The sequence below is a fragment of the Daucus carota genome, chromosome 6 (genome assembly GCF_001625215.2).
Source record: "Daucus carota subsp. sativus chromosome 6, DH1 v3.0, whole genome shotgun sequence".
In the NCBI taxonomy this organism is placed as follows: Eukaryota; Viridiplantae; Streptophyta; class Magnoliopsida; order Apiales; family Apiaceae; genus Daucus; species Daucus carota.
The window spans coordinates 40,379,436-40,397,510 of NC_030386.2; the positions used below are offsets into that span (position 1 = coordinate 40,379,436).

Genomic DNA, 18,075 nt, shown 5'->3' on the forward strand with positions numbered 1-18,075 from the left:
ATATAGTGCCACACATATATATTTTTTAAAAGAATTATAGTGCACTCCATTAGCATGATTTATGATATAAATATATTTTCTTAATAATAAAAAAAGACATACTTAAAGAGAAACTAATAATTAATCTTTAAAATGATTTTGTTATTTTGTATGATATCAGTACTGAAAATAACTTTAAAATTTATGCATAAACATAAACTTCTGGAAATTACAATTTTCTTTTTATAGAATAATTTAGGATAAATTTAGAATTTTTCACATTAAATTTCTGTGTGCGAAGCACGGGCAATAATTTAAGGATTTTCGATAAAGTTTGTTTCGGAAATTATTTTCATTGTTTGTTGTACATTGTTCTATCCTAAATGCATGGATATGTGAAGATCACGATACTTTGAGTAATATGCTTTTGATGTTTAGAAATTAATTATTTACAGGTTGTTACGCGAAGTAGTTTCTAATTGTAATATCTGTTTAAAAATTAATTATTTACAGGTTAATATGAGAATTAATTTCTAATTATAATATTCGTTAGTGATATATTTTTTTGTCACCATTGAAAACCGGTTGAAATTATAAAAATTCAATGGAACATCAACAATTTCCGTGTGCGAAGCACGGGCAAAAAGCTAGTTCAGTTTAATACTCCTTCCGTTTTTTAATATTTGACGTTTTGACTTTTGGCACACTTCTTTAGGTGAGTTGACTGGATAGTAAAAATTACGGTATTATTTTGATTGATTTTTTTTGTGAATAGAATTTTGATCATATATTTTTATTCAGAAAAAGAAAATTTAAAAAATAATAATTTTAACTACTCGGTCAAAGCACTTTACGTGCCAAAAATCAAAGCGTCAAATATTAAAAAACGAGTAGAAAATAATTACATCATCAGCACGATAAGGGTTAATTATCTAGTTGGTCACTGAAGTGGGCCTAATGTATCAAGTTGGTCACTGAACTCAAAACGGTATCAAGATGGTCACTGAAGTGGCCATAAATATCAAACAAGTATCTTAAAATATGAATTCAAGCAGTAAAAATATTATTTATAAAGTTTTATACATTATTTTTAAATGTAACCAAAACCAAGTAAAAGGTTATGAATTCTAATATTTATGATAATATATTTAGATTTTATCAAGTTTATTTATTATTTATTTTTAATTAAAACAAAGAAAATAACTATATACTATAATATAAATAATAAATAAACTTGATAAAATATAAAATATATTATTTTAAATACTAGAAGTCATAACCTTTTACTTGGTTTTGGTAACATTCAAAAATAATGTATAAAACTTTATAAATAATATTTTTACTGCTTAAATTCATATTTAAAAGTACTTGTTTGATATTTATGGCCACTTCAGTGACCATCTTGATATTGTTTTGAGTTCGGTGACCAACTTGATACATTAAGTCTACTTCAGTGACCAACTTGATAATTAACTCACGATAATCATGGGTACTTCATTCCACTGAATGGCTGAAACTTTTTCTCTTCAATGTTGTCTTTTGGCTTCTCTTTCTTCAAATTTACTCTGTTTTCACCTTCATCTTAGCTGCTGAGCAGTTTGCTGCAGATACTTGTCCATCCAACCTCCTAGAAACACCGATAAAAGTTCTGAAAACTGCATCATTTTCCAAGTCTGCCGCGTCTCCAGGTTCATCCCCTGGCTTGATTATTTCAGCCTCTTTAAAATCCAGTGGTTTCTCAAACTCTAGTTCACAGTCCCTCTCAATTAATACAGATACAGCATCCTTTGGCTTCACTTGAACAATATCAATAAAATAACTCTGAGTTTCATGATTCACCCTAATAGTTTCTCCAATAGTTACACATGCAAAGTCCTTCAAAATTCTTTCCATGACCTCTTTTGGATCCGAAAGATTCATAATCAATTCAGTACTATGTGGTTGTATCTTTAAGGATGTAGCGACCTGCATAGTCGATGTTTACAAGCTGGCCAGGTTGTAATGTCAAATGACTCATCATCCAGTTAGGAAGATACACATGACTCTCCTCTCCAGTCTCCACTGAACTCCAGAACCCCGCAGTGTGAAACTTTTCCTAGGAAAGGGTTTGTGATCGTAAAAGTCATGGGGTATTTGATTTTCTTCATCGATAGGAGTCCATCAAGAGCCGAAGCAGGCATTATGATTTTGTTACCATCTTTACATTGATACTTGTTTTTCTGGGAGAATGGATAACATCGATAGGTGAAGCCAGGCTTTGATGCATCATCACCAGATCTTGATGCACGTCGAGATCTTGATTTTCTGGCCATAAAGAGAAATTTAGAGATTGACTTTCCAGAATATTTTCTGCCCATAGAAAATATTCGAGAAATCGATTTTCTAGATTTCTTAGCCATCAAAGAGGATCGAGAAATCGATAGGAGTCCATCAAGAGCGGCAGCAGGGACTATATACTTGTTTATGCAGAAGAATGGATAACATTGATAGGTGAAGCCAGGTTTTGATTTATTACCAGCTGTTGATGAAGAAGATGCCATGGACCAGAATCGAGAAAGATGTACTCGTATACGCTTGATTGTATCAGGGCATTGGATACTTTCCACTGATCTGAGTGCATTAAGAGCCGAAGTTGGCATTGCAATTCTATTGCGAGCTTTTGATGAAGAAGATGCACGTCGAGAAATCGGTTTTCTAGCCATGGAAGAAAATCGAGAAAGATGTACTGGGATATGCATGATTGCAGTTGGGTTTACTTCTTGTCTGAGAACTTTGTGAATTTATAATCGCAGTTTTCCAAAGGGAAACATAATCCGATTAGTATTTTGTATGCGTACTTGGTATAATTGACCGATAATCTGAAAATAGAACCTATTTGGATGGTCTTGCCGCTTAACCAAATCCTAATCTCAACTACTTTTTGATATCATCATCCACCTGATTAAAAAAAAGATACTCGAAAATTTGAGACCATAGTATTAAATAGTTAGACATAATTAGACAATTTGAAGCCTTACCGGACTCAAGGTCGGTGATTTCGAAAGTCATGGGAGACATAATTAGAATCGTTTTTTTATAGTGGCGACTGTATACACAGATTAGGTGTAGAACTGCAGATTATGGTGATGCGTTCTTAAATCCGATGAGGAACAAGACATTCTTTCCGAAATCAAGCAGGACTACCAAGTTGTACATATACTAATGATAGATTTATCTTGCATTCTGGAAAGATACAGTTTTCCGGAGGAAAAGAACACCGCCATAATGCCTAAGTTACTGTGACGAACTTGATTATGTGAGCTAGCTGTTTGAATTACCTCTAATATGATAACGATGAGATTGCAGGCAACGATACTCAGTGTTAACCATATGTTCACCAAAATATTAAGCTGTCCTGTCCTACTACCAAAAAATGTATATATAGTAATCTTGTGTCTAAAAACAGCCTTATAGGGATTTGAAGGTAAGAAAGAACGAATTGACTCGATATAGGAGGCCAGCAGAGGCCGCTATACAAATATATGAATATTTGCTTTTCAAATATACATTGATTACATATTTTGATGGGGATGATGAGGAAAGAAAGAACATCATACATACTTTTTGATCATTTCTCGGACTTCTTCAAGAACAAGCCAAGCTTTATGCCCTCCTATGACTTCCTCTTTCATCTCTCCATCCTTCCATATCTGCAACAAATAGTTTTGTTACATATTAGACCTATAACTCGATCTCTATCTCAAAAACTTTACTTGTTTCAAGATGTCAGCTGTGGTCTAACTCACCTGAATTGTTGGCATTTTCTGAGAGAAGAGTCACAAAAAAATTAACTCAGTATTAGAAAGAAATTGACTACTACAATTTGTAAGTGAATTTTTTAGGAAAGGAAGTACGGAGGGAATACTTACTGAAACGTTGCCACGCTTTACAAGAGATTGAGGGACTTTGTTGACATCCACAAAGTAGAATTTTAATCTGCCCCAACAAACAAAAAAAAAAATATCAACATATCATACTCATACATTAACAGATACATGTCTTGAAGTTATTAGCTTATGTATGCCAAGATTAGCAATGATCCCCCATCGGGCAACAGAACTCGAGTTTATATTGGTAAGTTTGATGTGCTAGCTATTAAAAGTGCAATTAGCTTATAGTCTAATACCCAGTGGCGAAACAAGGATTTCAAAACAGCCGGGGCCGAAACAACAGACCCTTAATTTTTTTAAGTTAGCAAGGGCTCATAATCATTTTCCATCTGATTTTTACACTAAAACTCGTGACTTATAAACCAAATTCTCTATAAATTTCTGAATGCCATACAGGGCTATAGCCTAGGCTGACCACTCCGGTTCTGCCCCTTTGATATGTTGAGAACCATTCCCTCTAAAACCTTAAGGTGTTAGAGGAGGCCCCTTTATGGATCTTATACTTTAACACTCCCCCTCACTCGAAATCCCATTATTTGGGTTGAAGAGTGGATCATGGGCGCCCATCTTTGGGGTATAAATTGCCTTCATGTCCATTTTAAATTGTGAGAATATTGGGGGGTGGCAGGGGCTCGAACCCGAGACCTCCCGCAAACCTGAGCTCTGATACCATGTTGAGAACCATTCCCTCTAAAACCTTAAGGTGTTAGAGGAGGCCCCTTTATGGATCTTATACTTTAACATGATACATATGTATCTTCATGAATCATTCATGCAAATGAATACCTAAAGTGTAAACAATTAAAGCAAACATCCACACAATAATTATAGAGACTCTCTGCATGGAGATCGAAGGATAAACTTACTTAGTATCAAACTCTGCAGCCAATTTTTCGAGTTTAGGCTTTATATAAATGCATTTTCTACACCAAGTAGCCATCCTATGTAAGAACCAAATTGAACACCACGTCAATCTCTATCCACCACCAAATCCAAAAAATCAATCCAACAAATTCTTCAACATCAGCAAAATCTTATTATCAACAAAACAAACTTACAAATACAGTGAGAGTGAGAAAGTTCATACCAGTCAATGACAATGGGCTGACAATGATCAGTGGCCTTGTCCAAGATTTGGTCCAAGTGATCAGAATCAGTAACGGGCTCCATTTCTACAGACTGAGGCCTTGACAAGTCTGGAAAAAAAGAATTGGCTCTGCAATCTCTGTTTGCAATTTTCTTGCAGTCACTGTCTTTTCTTTGATCAAAACCAAACCTTAAAGACTTTGAAGTATTCAAGAAACTCCCAGCACTCCAGAGCTGTTGGTTCTGGTCTTTAGGACTGTAGGTTTCTCGGTATAGAATGTGAGAATTTGGTGCTAATATTGACATTTCCAGCTTCTTTGTTCTTCAAGAAGTGACAGGAGGAGATAGATATTTATGTGGAAATGAACTTTTATCAAGTAAACAAATTTTTATATATATTTTATCTTATTAAATCTTTCTTGGTTTGCTGTATAGAAATTAGAAAGTGAAGAGATAGGGAGTGGGAGCTTATCCAGAAGCTGAGTTGGAAATTCATCCAAAAATAATAGTAATACAAAAGGAGCATTTTGGAGACTAACAAGGCCAAGTTGCAGCCCAGATCTCATTAAGAGTCCAGAAGACAAGTGGGCTGATTGTTAACAGATCCAGTGGATCATAATGTCCAGGCCCAAGACTCAAACATATAGCTACCACGCATAAGAGGATAAGTTTTTGTCTAGCTGATCTTTAGGACAGAGGAACATGAATCATGGTCACACAAAGATCTGTGGGTCTGCATATTTCTGAATAATATTGTTTTTTTCTCTTTAATCTACTAATGTTCTGTAAAAATTATAGGAGCTGAGGTTGTACAGTATGTCGGTGGAAGAAGCTTGTTGACACATTGCATGGTTGGAAGAATTAAATGGGAATAATGCAAGCATTCCCCACCCAACTCCCCACTCCATTCAAGTACGAGATATATCTGCAAGCCGCGTGTTTTTCGAGCCGATCAGCTCCTAATTTTAATATAAAGTTAAAAGAATAAACTGCAGAGTAAAGTTCCCAAGATTAGTCACAAGAGTAAAGGTTACAAAGTATGTGCTGGTTGTAGCTGGTGAAGCTAAGTGTTGCCACACAATTTGTGTAACATACACGTGGATGCGTGTGGTATAAGTAGTAGTATTCATTTTATAAATTAAATAAAAGAATTATGGTTGGTTTTCTGCCACTACTGGTTGTCAATAAAACTGAGCTCCTTTAAAAAATAAGTTAAATTTCCACTGATAAGTGGTACCCCTTCTGTGCGGTTCTGGTCTCAGGAGAGAGTGATCTTTAGGACTTGGGAGTTATTTTACTCTTTTTTTAGTCGGTGTTCACTCGTATTAGCTAGTATTATCCCTTTCTTTTTGGAGGCAAAAAATATTTGTTCAGAGAATTTTATTTCCGTCTAATATATTAATATTAGATTTGGTCTTCAAATAATATTTTTTTTCATATTAGTTAAAATCACTTGCTTCAGAGAAGTTCATGCAATTTTATTTCGGTTTAACATGTTAGATTTGAAGTCCAATTATTATTTCACATCGTTATATTAAAAAATAATTTTATTTCCATCTAGTATGTTAGATTAGTTTAAATTATATTTTTGTTCATATCAGCTAAAATCACTCTTTATCGTTCGAGACAAGATACCGGTTCAACTAGTTTTATTTCCATGTCACATGTTAGATTCAGAATCCAAATATTATTTTATATTACTCCCCCATTTCAATTTACATGTCCACTTTCAAGAATAATTTTGTTTCAAATTAGTTGTCCACTTCAACTTTCAATGCAAAATCATATTTCCAAAGTCAATTCTACTCCACATATCTCTTATTTATATTTGCTAGATCAATCTCACTCCATATATTTTGATCATTTAATGCAATTAATTTGTAAACAATCATTTTTCTTAAACTGTGTGATTTTTTTTAAAGTGGACATCTAATTTGAAACGGAGGGAGTATTATATTTGAAAATATATGTATAGGATACTGTTTCAAACAACCTATTTCAGTCTAACATATTGGGTTTGGTCCCAAAATAATAATTTAAATATTTATGTTAAAAAGGAAAACAACCAACCGTTATTACCATCTCCAGCCATCCCATGCTGACAAGCATCTTCCACTAGTATTCACTAAAACTGTCATCTTTTAAATTTTGTATAATGCAATTCTATTTCTATGTAAAATACACACAAACAAATACTGCTCTCTGTTCTCTCTTTTGTAGAGAAGGCCTTTGAGGAGTTGCTAACACTGAAGCTTGAGGGATCTGCAGAAGCTGTTCATAATTTCAAATGGCAGATACAGCAAAGCTATATTCACCAAGAAATGAGCTCAAATCTCTATTTTATTTTTCAAGAACCAAAAAATCTGTGTTTTTAACTTATGTTTTCACTTTTTCTTTCATTCTTTTCACTCTTTTCTTGGCCTTTAATCCCAACCCTGCAAATTCTTACTCTTCTTCTACAATTTGGTTCAAGAACATCTTTAATGGCCTCACATCTTCATATCAAAATGTAAGTACTTTTTCTGCAAATACTTCACAAATACTTGTCCATAATTCTACTGTTCTTGAGCAAGAACCATTAATTGTGAAAACCCAGAATCTGAATTTTGAACTTGATGGAAAAGTTGGAAACTTTACACAAAATGTTACTATTGAGCCTTCAGAAGTTAAAAATGGGACTCAAAATGAAGGGTTGCTTCATAAAGCTGGAATCTTTAAGCCAAATATAACCACAATTGAGGTTCCACAATCTGAGGAAGAGGTGAAAAATCAGACCCTTAAGAAAGGCTTGGTTGATAGAGCTGCAATCTCGGAGCAAAGCTCAGGAGAGTTGAATAAAAATGTGAGTTCAGCAGAGGAACTTACAGGGCATGGAGATGAAAGAACTGAAGAAAAAGGGGTGGTCACCAATTTAAGTACTTCTTTATTAGAGAAAGAAAGAAAAGAGGTTCTTTCTGGTGATTCGGAGAAATCGAAAACTGATAAGATGATGGAGGAGCTGATGAATTGTGATCTTTTTGATGGAGAGTGGGTGAAAGACGATTCATATCCATTGTATAAACCTGGTTCTTGTTCACTAATTGATGAACAATTCAATTGTTTTCGTAATAGTAGGCCTGATCAAGAATATCAGCAGTACAAATGGAAGCCAAAGGGTTGCACATTACCAAGGTTTGTGACTGAAACAATATTACTTTAATTTGTAAATTTGTCATTTTGCTGTCAAAACTCGATATGCCGTGTTCTGTTTTAAGGTATCTGTATAGGAGTGTGGTACAAATTTTTTTACTCAATAATCTTAAAATAGAACTCATTAGAGAATTAGTATTTGTAATGAGTATGTTAAACGTAAAGATGCTGATCAGTTTCTTAAAAAAGCATTTATAGATTTACGAGACATGAATGCTGATGAATTATCATGTGTTAGTAGGTTAGATGGAAGAAATATGTTGGAATTGCTGAGAGGAAAACGATTGGTTTTTGTCGGCGATTCACTCAACAGAAACATGTGGGAGTCTTTGATATGTATCCTGAAAAACTTCGTAAAAGATCCAAGCAAAGTTTATGAAGCATCTGGCAAGCGTCAATTCCGATCTGATCCTCATTTTTCCTTTGTATTCAAGGTCAGTTATTTGGTAGATTGACCTTCTCTTGATAATTTCTTGAGTTATTTCCAATACTACAGCTAAGTGAGCTTTGTGACTGAGTTTTAGTGAAAAATATTATATGTTATTGCCAGGATTATGACTTCACCGTAGAGTTCTTTGTATCTCCGTTCTTAGTTCAAGAATGGCAACTGCGAGAAAAAAACGGATCAGCGCATGAAACACTTCGGATTGACAGAATGTGGATACCAGCAGTCAGATATAAAACTGCAGACATTATTATCTTTAACACTGGACATTGGTGGACGCATCCAAAAACTTCCCAAGGGTAATCCTAGACCTATTCTTATACAAAGATGTGTTAGTATTCAGTATTATTCTGATTAGTAATTACTGCAATAAGTTCAAATGTTGAGCTTCAACTGCAAAATTAAGTAAGGATATGAATGTCGCAGGAAAGACTACTACCAAGAAGGAACACGTGTTCATCGTGAACTAAATGTTATGGAGGCGTTCCGAAAAGCTTTGACCACATGGTCGAGATGGGTGGATGCTAATGTAAATCCGGATAAATCGCTAGTTTTCTTCAGAGGCTACTCTGCCTCTCATTTCAGGTAACTACATAACTTCTATTATTATCATAGAAAATGAGAGCTGAAAAAACTAGGGCCATTGCCGGTTTGCTGCAGTGTCATGTTTCAATTAATATAATTTTGTAAAAGATTGAGAACAAGAAAATGGTAAAAAATAATCATTCCCCACAAAATCATTGTTTAACACAAGTGTTTACATTAATTTCATCACATATGATCCCATGTGCAATGTAATGGCATTATTTTTCGACTTAAATAACTGTGATCGAATGTCTTGTTGCTGCAGCGGGGGGCAATGGAATTCAGGGGGACAGTGTGATAATGAATCAGAGCCGATAAAGAATGACCAATATCTCACAGAGTATCCGCCAATGATGAAAGTCCTTGAGCAAGTACTGCAAAAAATGAAAACTCCAGTTTCGTACTTGAACATTACAAGATTGACTGATTATAGAAAAGATGGTCATCCGTCAGTGTATAGGAAGCAACAAATGTCGTCCAAGAACAACCGACAAAATTTGGCAATCCAAGACTGCAGCCACTGGTGCCTCCCGGGCGTACCAGATTTATGGAATGAGCTTTTATATGCAGAACTGTTGGTAAAACAATACCAGAAGCAACAACGGAAAACGCCGTAGGTAAAAATATTACAACACATAACATTGCCCCCGTGTGGAGTCCTTGATAAGTAACTTACAAGTTAAAATACGCGTACATTTTCTTCGTCGTTTTAAAGAGAATTAGCACAAACAGGCATCCTGAAGAAGATCAGATTGAAGGGTGTATTTTTTTTCCTTATTACAGAGAAATGACAGCAAATGAAGGTTGTTCTTTGTTTAGTGTACAGTGTAAATCTTCAACCATACACTATGTAAGTGATGAAATGTAAACAATTATTGAAATTATTGTGCTCATGTGATGCTACTTTTGTCTGATCATTGTGCTCCTTTTGTTGAAATTATTGAAATGTAAAATCCTGAATTTTGTATCAATTAGAGGTTACGAGTGAACTAAATTATAGCCGTGTCCAGGTCTTAGTCGAAATCAAGTATATTTTGTTGATTCTGAAACTTAGAAATTTTAATTATCTTGTACACAAATCTTGTTTATCTATAGCAAGGACACCCGTTTCATGCATATATGCTGCAAGATGCAACATGGTAAGTGCAAGACATGAGAGATTGGAGTAAGTTGGAAGCAATGAGAATCTCAATAATTTGACCATCTCCCTTTTCACTTTTTCTTTATTTAAAGAATGTGTTAAAATAGCTCAGCATTCTCCAAATATACGACTTTTTAGGTGTGACAGGCCGAATGTTATGGATCGTAATACCTTAATTAATTTGCCCTCTTGTGTTGTGGAGTCTTCTTCCACAAGAGCATTGCAGCGGACTATAAAGTTGTATGACACTCATCATGTGCCCCCAGTCCATTTGTGTATTGCTTCATTATTATATTTAAACATTTATTCTATGTGACAAGCATTTTAAATTTAGCAATTATATTAGGAGTTACTCCCTCCGTCCCTTTTTATCTGTCCATTTTGTAAAAAAACCCACATACCAAGGAATAATTGATTGTATGAACTTTTTCATTAAACACCTCTAATTAATATCTTGAAAATGGTGGAATACCACTACTTTATGTCTTGAAAACATGAATTCAACCAAGTTTTAAATAAGTCAAGTCTTGAAAATTGAAATTATGGAGATATATTTGAAAAACTATCATTAAATTAGTTTTGAAAGTATAAATGGACAGATAAATAGGGACAAATTTTTACTTCCAAAGTGGACAGATAAATAGGGACGGAGGGAGTATTTCGGACTACTATAATTAACTCCATGTCCCTATTTACTCCCTCCTTCCCCGTGTTTTTGAAAAATTAGGTAATTTAAAAAGTTGTTAGTTGCATTTGTTTCTTATCTACCCCGGATAATTATGTTATTATTGAATTAAATTGAATTTGTGTTAAGGGAGTCGTCCCAGGTCCTGGGTTCGACCCTGGCTCACCTCGAGAGTTTAGTAGAACAGATACTCATTTGTAAGGCTATAAGCCATATTTGTCAAAAAAAAAAATAAATTGAATTTGTGTGTATATGGATATTAAACAAGCATTAGAAATTGTAGTTGAAGTTAATTTAGGAAAAAATGTTCAAAAACTTAATTTGAAAAAAATAAAGGAACAAGTATTTGGGGATAATTTCTTTTCGAAAAGGGAGAAATGTGAAAGAGGAAAATATAACCCAAACTATTTGTCTTTCTTCTCAAAATAATTTTTGTATAATTTTTCAAAGAATATACTTGAACTACAATTTCTTATGCTTGGCTAATATGCATGCAACACAATTTAAGTCACCGTAATTATTAAAGACAAATAATAACAATTTTTTAACATGAGTTTTTTTTTTTTGAAAAAAAAAACATGAGTGTTTTTTAAAAAATAACTCGTAAAAAGAACAGGAGAGTTCCCTCCATCCCAAATTAGATGACCTCACTTTAGGCACACAATTTAAAGTTCATTGACCACATAGCTACATGTTTTTTTTTTTAAATTTTAGTTTTTCAAATAAAAATTAAAATATGAAATTTTCATTTACAAACGAAAAAACAGAAAAATAAATTTTGAAAGTAGACGGTCAATGCATCTAGTGGACAAAGTTAACTATCTCATCTAATCTGAGATAGAAGCAGGAATGTCTAGTTTTTGTAGTTATTCCTACTTCCCATATTTCCAAATTCCGTTACTATTTTAGTTTTTCATATGATTTAATTCATTATACTACTTGCAATAAAGTCGTGCCCTGGAAAACAAGAGAGGATTAGTGAGTAGGCCGGATTCTGGAACAAATTAAATGCGAACTGTACATGTTATCTCAGCAAGTCCATTTCTCGGGGTGGGCTCTTCGAGTAGATGAGAACTCATATGTTTCACTTTAATGGCCTGCTCCAGTTGCTTTCAATCTCTACGTCTTCAGGAATTCATCAGTTTCTATGTATAAAATTTATCAATCTACCAACTCAATTTTTGTACTGGAATAATCGATCGTCCAAATACTCCCTCTATTTTGAAATATAGGTCGTTTGATTATTTAGCACGCAATTCTAAATCCTTTGATCGTATAGTTAAAATTATTATTTTTAATTTTTTTTTGAATAAAAATATATGATTAATATTATAATTTGAGAAAAGAAAATTTTAAAAATAACAATTTTAATTAAGCGGTCAAAAGACTTAGAATTGTGTGCCATAAAGTCAAGCGACCTAAATTTCAAAACAAAGGGAGTATACAAGTAGAAGATAAATCTAAAATTTACAAACTTTTTTTTTTTTTAAACCAAAATTTACAAACTTATTATTACAATTCTTATTTTACTCTGCCGATAAATAAACTTAAATTTAAACACTACCGGAGATCACCCCTACCGGGTCTTATGTTAATGGGCTTTTGGGTGATCGTCAAAGCAATAGCTAACGGAGAAGTCCATGGTTGTTGGGTTTTGGTGTAAACGGGAGTAAAAAGGACAGGCTCAAATTCAGAAGAGTCCTTTTGGAATTGGAACAAGTCTCTAACGGGAAAAATAAACACGACCAAACGGGCTGGACGTCGATTCCCAACATAGACCAAATTAAAAATATCTCTGGTGGGAAGGTTGGCTGTGTTTTGGCTATAAAAATTTATGGGCTTGAATATTTTATTCATAACATTATGTAACATATTTATAAGTTTAATTTTTCGACATAAAAAGTAGAATTTGATAAGTTAAAAATTCTAATATTTTTTAGTGAATTTTTATTTTTGAAATTTGATTTTAGAGAAATATAAAAAATCACTTAAAAGGTATTCTATAATTTTTTTCATGATATTAATATTTATTATAGTACCCAATAAATCATAAATATCAAAGAATATCCAACAAATAAATTTAATAATTTTCTTAAATTCTACTGTACTCCCTCCGTCTCAATTTATAGGTCCAGTTTGGGAAAAAAAATTGTCCCAAAATACTTGTCCCTCTCTTCTTTCAATACAAATTTATCTACATATTAATTGTGATTTTTTTGAAACTCAACATTATTCTCATTTCTCAATGCACTAAATCCCTATATTTATTGTGATTTTTTTGAAATTCAACAATATTCTCACTTATCAATGCACTAATTAATATACATGAGATAAGATTCCATCTAACCAACTTTTTTCTTAATATTGGTGTTTATTCCAAAATGGACCTATAAATTGAGACGGGGAGTAACTTTTAGTAGAAAATGAGTAACGAAATTTTGACTGTTTCCTAACCGCGGTTCCAAAAGAACATGAATGAGCCATGACATAATGAAATTTAGAAGTCAAAATCTGTCCTCAATAAATCTATCTTCTGATTAGAACCAAACTATGACTAATGACTAACAGCCATAATCGGAAAAAAGAATAACCATGAACGATCGATGAACCATGCTGTATTTACGTAATCATCAGTGATTAATCTCTCATGAAGAAGCGTGGAGGGCATGGCCTTGATCTTGTAAAAATGGATGCAGTCTAGGTTTAGTAGCCGTGGCTGTGACGGTGGTCGTGGAAGCCACGCGCTCACAAGAGGGGCACATAGTGAGCGTGGTGGCTGGAAGCTGCATGTAGAAAGGCTTGGAAGATTTAAGAGCTCTTAATTCTTGAAGCTCTTTCTGTAACCTCCTGTTCTCTTCTGTCAGTGTCTCGCAACATCTCTTTAAATACTCGCAATCCACCTCTGTTTGCTTCAGCTTTGTTCTGCACTCGGTAATCAATTGTAATTAATAATTTGTCACCGATGGAATTTATTATTTGACGCTAACAAACCAGGAATCTGGCAAGAAAGACAGATTGTACACACCTCGCTCTTCTGTTCTGGAACCAGACTTCGACTTGGCGTGGGCGGAGATTGAGTTGTTTTGCCAGAGCTTGCTTTTGCTTCTGCATTCAGCACAACAGATTAGTATATTTTACATGATTCTGTTTTAATAAAAGAATTGAATGGTACTGTATTGACTTACTGGATTGAGGGTATGATGTTCCTTAAAGCTGTCTTCAAGAAAAGCAGATTGGTCTTTGGTAAGCCGAAGTTTCTTCCTAGACAAAATGAGTCCGTTGTCTTCATCATCACTTCCACCTCTAGAATTCGAATCTCTTTCTGTTTCGACATGACCGTCTTCTCTCTTATGGTTATGTCTTCTGTTTCTGTACATATGAAATGATGAGCTGTCCGGAGATGACGAGTCTGTCCCGCCGCCCTCCGCGTTTATTCTTTCAGATGTCACTGCATGATTATTAGACAAAATTAATATCATGACAATATATATTCATCGAGTAGTTGAAAATATTTGTATTCATTTGGGGAGTAGGAAAATGATGAGCTTACAGTTAATTTGGTTATGGGACAGCCATGGAAAAGGGAGTTGATGAGAAGGTTTATGATGAGTAGAAAAAGGGACAAGGTGAAGCTCAACTGATGGACTATGATCATCAGTAGTTAATCTGTCAACTCGTTTGCTCGTCATCTCATCGCTGACAGATAGAGCTAATCCCATGCAAAACCCTAGACCATCATCTAATTTCTTCACCGTTTCATTTGATTTTCCAAATAATCTGAATGGCTGCTTCTGTGTTTCTCCTAAGCTTAAGCCCAACTCCATCGAGAGATTTGATATGGTTTTGGGAGCTGAGGAGGAGTTGAAGAGGGGGAGAGGGGGGTTTAATAGGAGGAAGAAAGAAACAAGGTAGTAGTTGGTGTGTAAATGTAGATTGTAGACACAAGATGCTAGAAAGTCATGCTTGTTTAATTAAGGGAAGATGATTAACAATAATGAAACAAGGGCTGGGGGTAGTAAAGATTGACCGACAACGAGAGGTTGACAAAGGCACGTGAATTCATATTAATGTCCCATGCTTCAAACTGTGACTGCCGCTGCCTCATACACCACTCTACACAATTATACTGACCACCACCTATTTTATCTGCACCAGTGCCAACATGTTAATTGGATGCATAAACAACTTTAAAAGTGCAGTCCTTTTTTTACTTTTATAAAATATAATTTAATAATTTATTTTTAAATTCATTTTATATCAGAATAAAAATTAAAATATTATTACTTTAATAAAAATAAAATTATTTATAAAATATTATATATAAAAAGTTATTAAATTTTATTTACTAATTTTATTCTATAATTCACTGGGATGGGAAATTAGGAGGGAGTATCAGGTAACAGTCCAGTGTAACTACTTGTCTACTGTCTCCAGATTGTCAAATGCAGATATGTTCGAGGGTTCGTGCAGTAGTATCTCTAGATTCTCTACATATCCACGCAGGGGTCAGAATGAAATCTACTTGAAATATTGAGGATCATGCTAATTAAGAAGCTGTTGAGAATGTTAGATTCGAGTACTTATTTTGTAAACATTTTATTGACTTATTTATTTATCAATATTAATTAAATTTTCTACCTTAAGCGAGAAATCATTTTTTTAAGTTTGCCCAACCAGGATTAATTCTATGTTTTTATTTACAATTAAATAAAATCAGTTATAGGAATTTAAGAAGTCAATCCGATTATTAAACAGGATTAATTCTATGTTTCTATTAGGGGTGTGCACGGGTCGGTTCGGTTCGGTTTCTATCTAAAACCGTTACCGAACCGTGTATTTCGGTTCGGTTCGGTTTTTAGGTAGAAACCGTAACCGAACCGTTTGAAACGGTTTTTTTCGGTTCGGTTAACCGTCGGTCGGTTTCGGTTTTTTCCGGTTTTTATTTGATTGGAAACTAGTATATACAAATTTAATACTACATTTAATTTTAGAAAAATATTTATATACTTATAATATCAATTTCTCTTATTAAACTATATAAATAATATATTGTGTCACACACATATATATAATATGTTATATATAATAATATATAATAAATATTATATTTTTTTATATATTATATAAACGGTTCGGTTTTTCGGTTCGGTTTTAGGGGTAAAACCGTAACCGTAACCAAACCGTTATGTCGGTTCGGTTCGGTTACGGTTTTTTTCGGTTTTTGTCGGTTACGGTTTTTTTCGGTTTGGTTTTTCGGTTTTTCGGCTCGGTTTCGGTTTTTCGGTTTTTTTTGCTCACCCCTAGTTTCTATTTAAAATTAACACGAAAAACTATTAATACTGATTGTAGTGGGTAAAATACAGGGGCATCCAAGCTACTAGATTCGTTGGGTACGGTGGTCTGAGCGACTACCTCATGTTGTTGAAAGTGAAGCTTTGAAATACACGAGCGAGGTGGAATAGGAGGCTCCCTCGTCTGACCAATATAAAATTGACTCACCAACCAATTTATACGCAGCCACTGAAACTTTCAAATAACCACTGCCTTACTAGTAGTAGCTGCTTCTGCTGCTAGCATCATAGCTTAGACAAAGGTCTCAAAAGTGTAGCAGCAGCAGCAGCAGCAGCAGCATAGAGTTTGACCAAACCACAATCCCCAATTACGACTCCACATTGTCTTGTGCGCGTGCGCACACACAAGACCAGGGTGTTTTGGTTTAAGCAGACAATGTGGCCACCTTTTACTCCCGCTTTTCGCAGTATACCTGTGTGACAAGATATGAAATGAGTCGAATTATTATAATAGAGATATGATACAAATAAGTTATGAAATTATATTGTATTCGCACTTTTAAGTGTTTTGACCGGGTAGTTAAAAACATTATTTTTTAAATTTTCTTTTTCTGAATAAATTTTTATTCAGAAAAAGAAAATTTCAAAAATAATGTTTTTAACTACCCAATCAAAACATTTAAAAGTGTGTGCCAAAAATCAAAGCGTAATATAAAAAAACAAAGGGAGTATTAAGCTAAGCTAAAAACCTTAGAATACATATTAAGCCAAGCAAAAAGCTGAAAATAAGGGAGAGGTGAGGATGGAGGCAGTATGTGATACCGGTTGCATGAAAAATGAATAGTAAAAAATATTGAAATAGGAATTTAGATTTGTAGTAGGTAGAAGTGTGTGTCTGTGCAGAAACAGGATGCAGAAAGCATTGCTTATTTGTCTGTAATAATAGTATAAATGTGAGTATAATATATGCAGTGGATGATTATGGAGTGAAGTGGTGATGTAGAGAAAAGAGAATAAATCATTTAAAAAAACAGATACAAGGATATGTAGGGAATTAAGGTGTTCTGGGGCGGACCCGTGCGCATGGAGGTGGCATCTTAATGAACAACCATGTATGATTGTATGGATTCGATTAAACAAAATTTGAGATGATGATGATGATGATAAGGTCAGGATTGTCATGCTTTTGGGATCATGCCCATTATTCGACTCATGCAGGCTTCAATCATCATGCCTTTGAAGCTTCAATTATAGGCTTCAATTATTCTACAATTACTTTTTCGGTCTCACAATTGGACTTATAATTAATGATGCCCTTAATCCCACAATTTAATAAAATTTGTGAATATTGGACTTTATTTCAATACACTCACAGAGAAGTTTTTAAATTTGTGAAAGTAATTTCTTGATAATTATAATTTTATTTGTAACTTTTAAAGGTCCGTCGAGTTTTCCACAGCTCCCCCTCAATTCCCCATATTTTTGTGCAGATAAATGTAACTCGGTAAAAGGGGGATGATTTTGGAGATGAGAATGTTTGCTTGATATAGGATCTTCATACGCCAAGCATGGATAATGAACAGAACAATAAAGTTTTAAATTTTCGTCAATCGAATTATTACAACTTCGAATTCAGATCCGGAGAGTGTTCATTGTTATCTTGATCTGTTCACCTAATTATCAAGTTGGACTTCTGACATGATTACTCTGTTAAATAATCCAAGCTAAACACAATAATTATTGAA

The 18,075-nt window shown here is 34.0% G+C and overlaps 3 protein-coding genes across 5 annotated transcripts; 1 reads left to right on the top strand and 2 right to left on the bottom strand.

The window, feature by feature from the left end:
- Positions 1-3,334: 3,334 nt before the first annotated feature.
- On the bottom strand, positions 3,335-5,408 carry LOC108225109 (thioredoxin-like 3-1, chloroplastic). 2 transcript variants are annotated; one of them, XM_017399924.2, is made up of 5 exons: positions 4,996-5,400; positions 4,775-4,849; positions 3,888-3,954; positions 3,765-3,782; positions 3,335-3,668 (listed from the first exon to the last, which is right to left on the bottom strand). In XM_017399924.2, exons 1-5 carry the CDS (start codon positions 5,298-5,300, stop codon positions 3,570-3,572), a joined length of 564 nt encoding a protein of 187 aa, XP_017255413.1. In that variant the 5' UTR covers positions 5,301-5,400; the 3' UTR covers positions 3,335-3,569. The 2 variants fall into 2 exon arrangements, with proteins under 2 accessions (XP_017255413.1, XP_017255414.1); XM_017399925.2 differs by lacking the exon at positions 3,765-3,782 and having other exon boundaries at positions 4,996-5,408.
- Positions 5,409-7,097: 1,689 nt separating this feature from the next.
- Positions 7,098-10,127, top strand: LOC108225002 (protein trichome birefringence). 2 transcript variants are annotated; one of them, XM_017399793.2, is made up of 5 exons: positions 7,098-8,165; positions 8,425-8,617; positions 8,734-8,927; positions 9,055-9,213; positions 9,479-10,127. In XM_017399793.2, exons 1-5 carry the CDS (start codon positions 7,282-7,284, stop codon positions 9,828-9,830), a joined length of 1,782 nt encoding a protein of 593 aa, XP_017255282.1. In that variant the 5' UTR covers positions 7,098-7,281; the 3' UTR covers positions 9,831-10,127. The 2 variants fall into 2 exon arrangements, with proteins under 2 accessions (XP_017255282.1, XP_017255281.1); XM_017399792.2 differs by having other exon boundaries at positions 7,141-8,165; positions 8,422-8,617; positions 9,479-10,031.
- Positions 10,128-13,507: 3,380 nt separating this feature from the next.
- On the bottom strand, positions 13,508-15,069 carry LOC108226492 (homeobox-leucine zipper protein HOX11). Its single transcript, XM_017401457.2, has 4 exons — positions 14,590-15,069; positions 14,225-14,487; positions 14,065-14,144; positions 13,508-13,961 (listed from the first exon to the last, which is right to left on the bottom strand). Exons 1-4 carry the CDS (start codon positions 14,861-14,863, stop codon positions 13,685-13,687), a joined length of 894 nt encoding a protein of 297 aa, XP_017256946.1. The 5' UTR covers positions 14,864-15,069; the 3' UTR covers positions 13,508-13,684.
- Positions 15,070-18,075: the final 3,006 nt, after the last annotated feature.